This window comes from Austrofundulus limnaeus, unplaced genomic scaffold (genome assembly GCF_001266775.1).
Source record: "Austrofundulus limnaeus strain Quisiro unplaced genomic scaffold, Austrofundulus_limnaeus-1.0 Scaffold256, whole genome shotgun sequence".
NCBI classification, from domain to species: Eukaryota; Metazoa; Chordata; class Actinopteri; order Cyprinodontiformes; family Rivulidae; genus Austrofundulus; species Austrofundulus limnaeus.
Genome location: NW_013952658.1, coordinates 366,287 through 368,278, shown reverse-complemented (window position 1 = coordinate 368,278; position 1,992 = coordinate 366,287). Strand labels below are relative to the sequence as shown.

The 1,992-nt window shown below is 40.5% G+C and overlaps 1 protein-coding gene across 1 annotated transcript in view; it reads left to right on the top strand.

The window, feature by feature from the left end:
* Window positions 1-1,561, top strand: part of cbr4 (carbonyl reductase 4) — a gene marked incomplete at its 5' end in the record, with an annotated part of 7,072 nt that extends 5,511 nt beyond the window's left edge. The window contains 1 exon segment of the mRNA XM_014020541.1: window positions 1,246-1,561. Coding sequence (XP_013875995.1) covers window positions 1,246-1,424 — 179 coding nt within the window.
* Window positions 1,562-1,992: the final 431 nt, after the last annotated feature.

Sequence of the window (1,992 nt, the reverse complement as noted above, 5' to 3'; positions counted from 1 at the left end):
ACCTAGTAGCATGACATTTGTTAGGAATAAAGACTTCTGAGTTACGGTGCATTTCTGCATGTGGGGGTCATTATGTTACCGCTATGTGGTATCTAGTTAGTTACAGATTCAGGAAACTCAGCTATTCTCTTGCCGTTAGATGTGATAGCTGCTGTTGATACAGTTGACCTCAGTATTCTGATCTCCAGGCTGGAACAATGGGGTATTAAAGGCTTTGCACTAAACCGGTTCAGATAATCTTTTCCGCTTTATCCCTTTTCACATGTGGGGCTCCCCAAGGATGTATACTCGGTCCCATTTTGTTCTCCATCTACATCCTCCCCTTAGACTCCTTTTTTAGAAACTTTAACACCTCTTTTCATTCTTACTCAGATGACGCTCTAAGTCTATGTACATTTGAAGCGTAATCAATCTCTTTCATTCTTTCATTAAAACCACTTTTTAACTGCCTCACTGAGGTAAAACCTTGGATGGCTTCAGTGCTTCTACAGGTCAGTTATAGCCGTTTTTAAAGTCTGACACAAACTTTTTGATTCAAATTTTAACATTTTAAGCACTTTGTATCCACTGGCTTTTAGTACTGGTTCCATTTAATGGTTTTATTTTGTCYTGCGATATTTTTAATTTCGTTTGTGTTGTGATTTATACACTTACTTATATTAAAAATTATAAGGAAATTCCCGGGTTCTTATTTTCGGAAAAATCTTCTTTATACAAAAATGAATGAACAAAACACACAATAAGATGAGCGTACTCAGTTACTCGTTTGATCTAACAATAAATGTGATCATTTATTATTTACAGAATCAAATTAATCACTAATGTACAGCTTATTGTGGACAATCAAATTTTCTATAAAAAGTTTAACAACAAACTTTTAGGTTTAGATGTTAATGAATCATTTGGAATTTTTGGAAMTATTGCTGAAATTTGTTGCTTTAGAGTGCAACACTTTGGCCAACATCATCACAGGAAACAACCTTAGAGAACATCAAAATTCTTTGAGTAAATTTTGCAGATATTGAGCTGATATTTGGAATAGTAGTAGCTGAGAGTCATCTCCAGCACATACTGTGAATACTAACAAACTAAATGGTTGTAATGCTGTCATTTCCCATCAGGAGACCGTCTTATTTTAAAGCTCTAGCATGAAAGACAGCAGYTGACATGCATTCCTTGATGGACTGCTAGGTCTTCCATTTATCAAAGCTCCTGACAGCTTCTTGGTCTGGTCTGTCTCTGCAGGTTTCATCCACACCGACATGACGGCGGGGCTGAGGGAGGAGGACAGAGCACGCTCCATCCCTCTTGCGAGGTTTGGCACTTCAGAGGAAGTGGCTCGAGCTGTGCTCTTTCTGCTGGAGTCCTCCTACGTTACAGGGCAGGTGCTGGTGGTGGACGGAGGGCTGCAGTTGGTCATGTAGAGAAGGCAGTGTCCTCTGAAACTGCTTCACATCAAATCCAATCAGCATTCAGGCAGAGAAAAGGAGACTTCTGCTTTAAAACAACTGGATCATTTGCTTTAATCRCTGGTGTTAAATACATCTAAAGAACAAAACAATTTTGTGCTTTTTCAGGCTTTCTGCTGAGTCACTCTKTGTGGCCACAGTGGGTGTGTGACGGTCCATCATGACTAACGCTGTTGACTCCAAAGTGTCTGGCTCAGTCCAGACCCCCACTGCCTTGTGCTCCTAAATTTAATCCCAATATTTAACTCTGCTGGTCTTTTTCCATGACTGTTGAATGCTCGTGAATGACTCTAATGCTCATGTCTTTTTTCTCCACTTCCCTCAGGAGATCCCCTCAGAGCCAACACACACACAGACACACAGGTTTGCACAGCTATCCATTTGGGGACATTCCATTGACTTCCATTACATTTCTACAGCCTAACCCTGACCACAAACCCTAACCTCACAGGTACCTTCCTGACCCTAAAACTAACCTAAACTCAATTCATACCTTGGTCCAAAAACCAACCCCCAACCCACC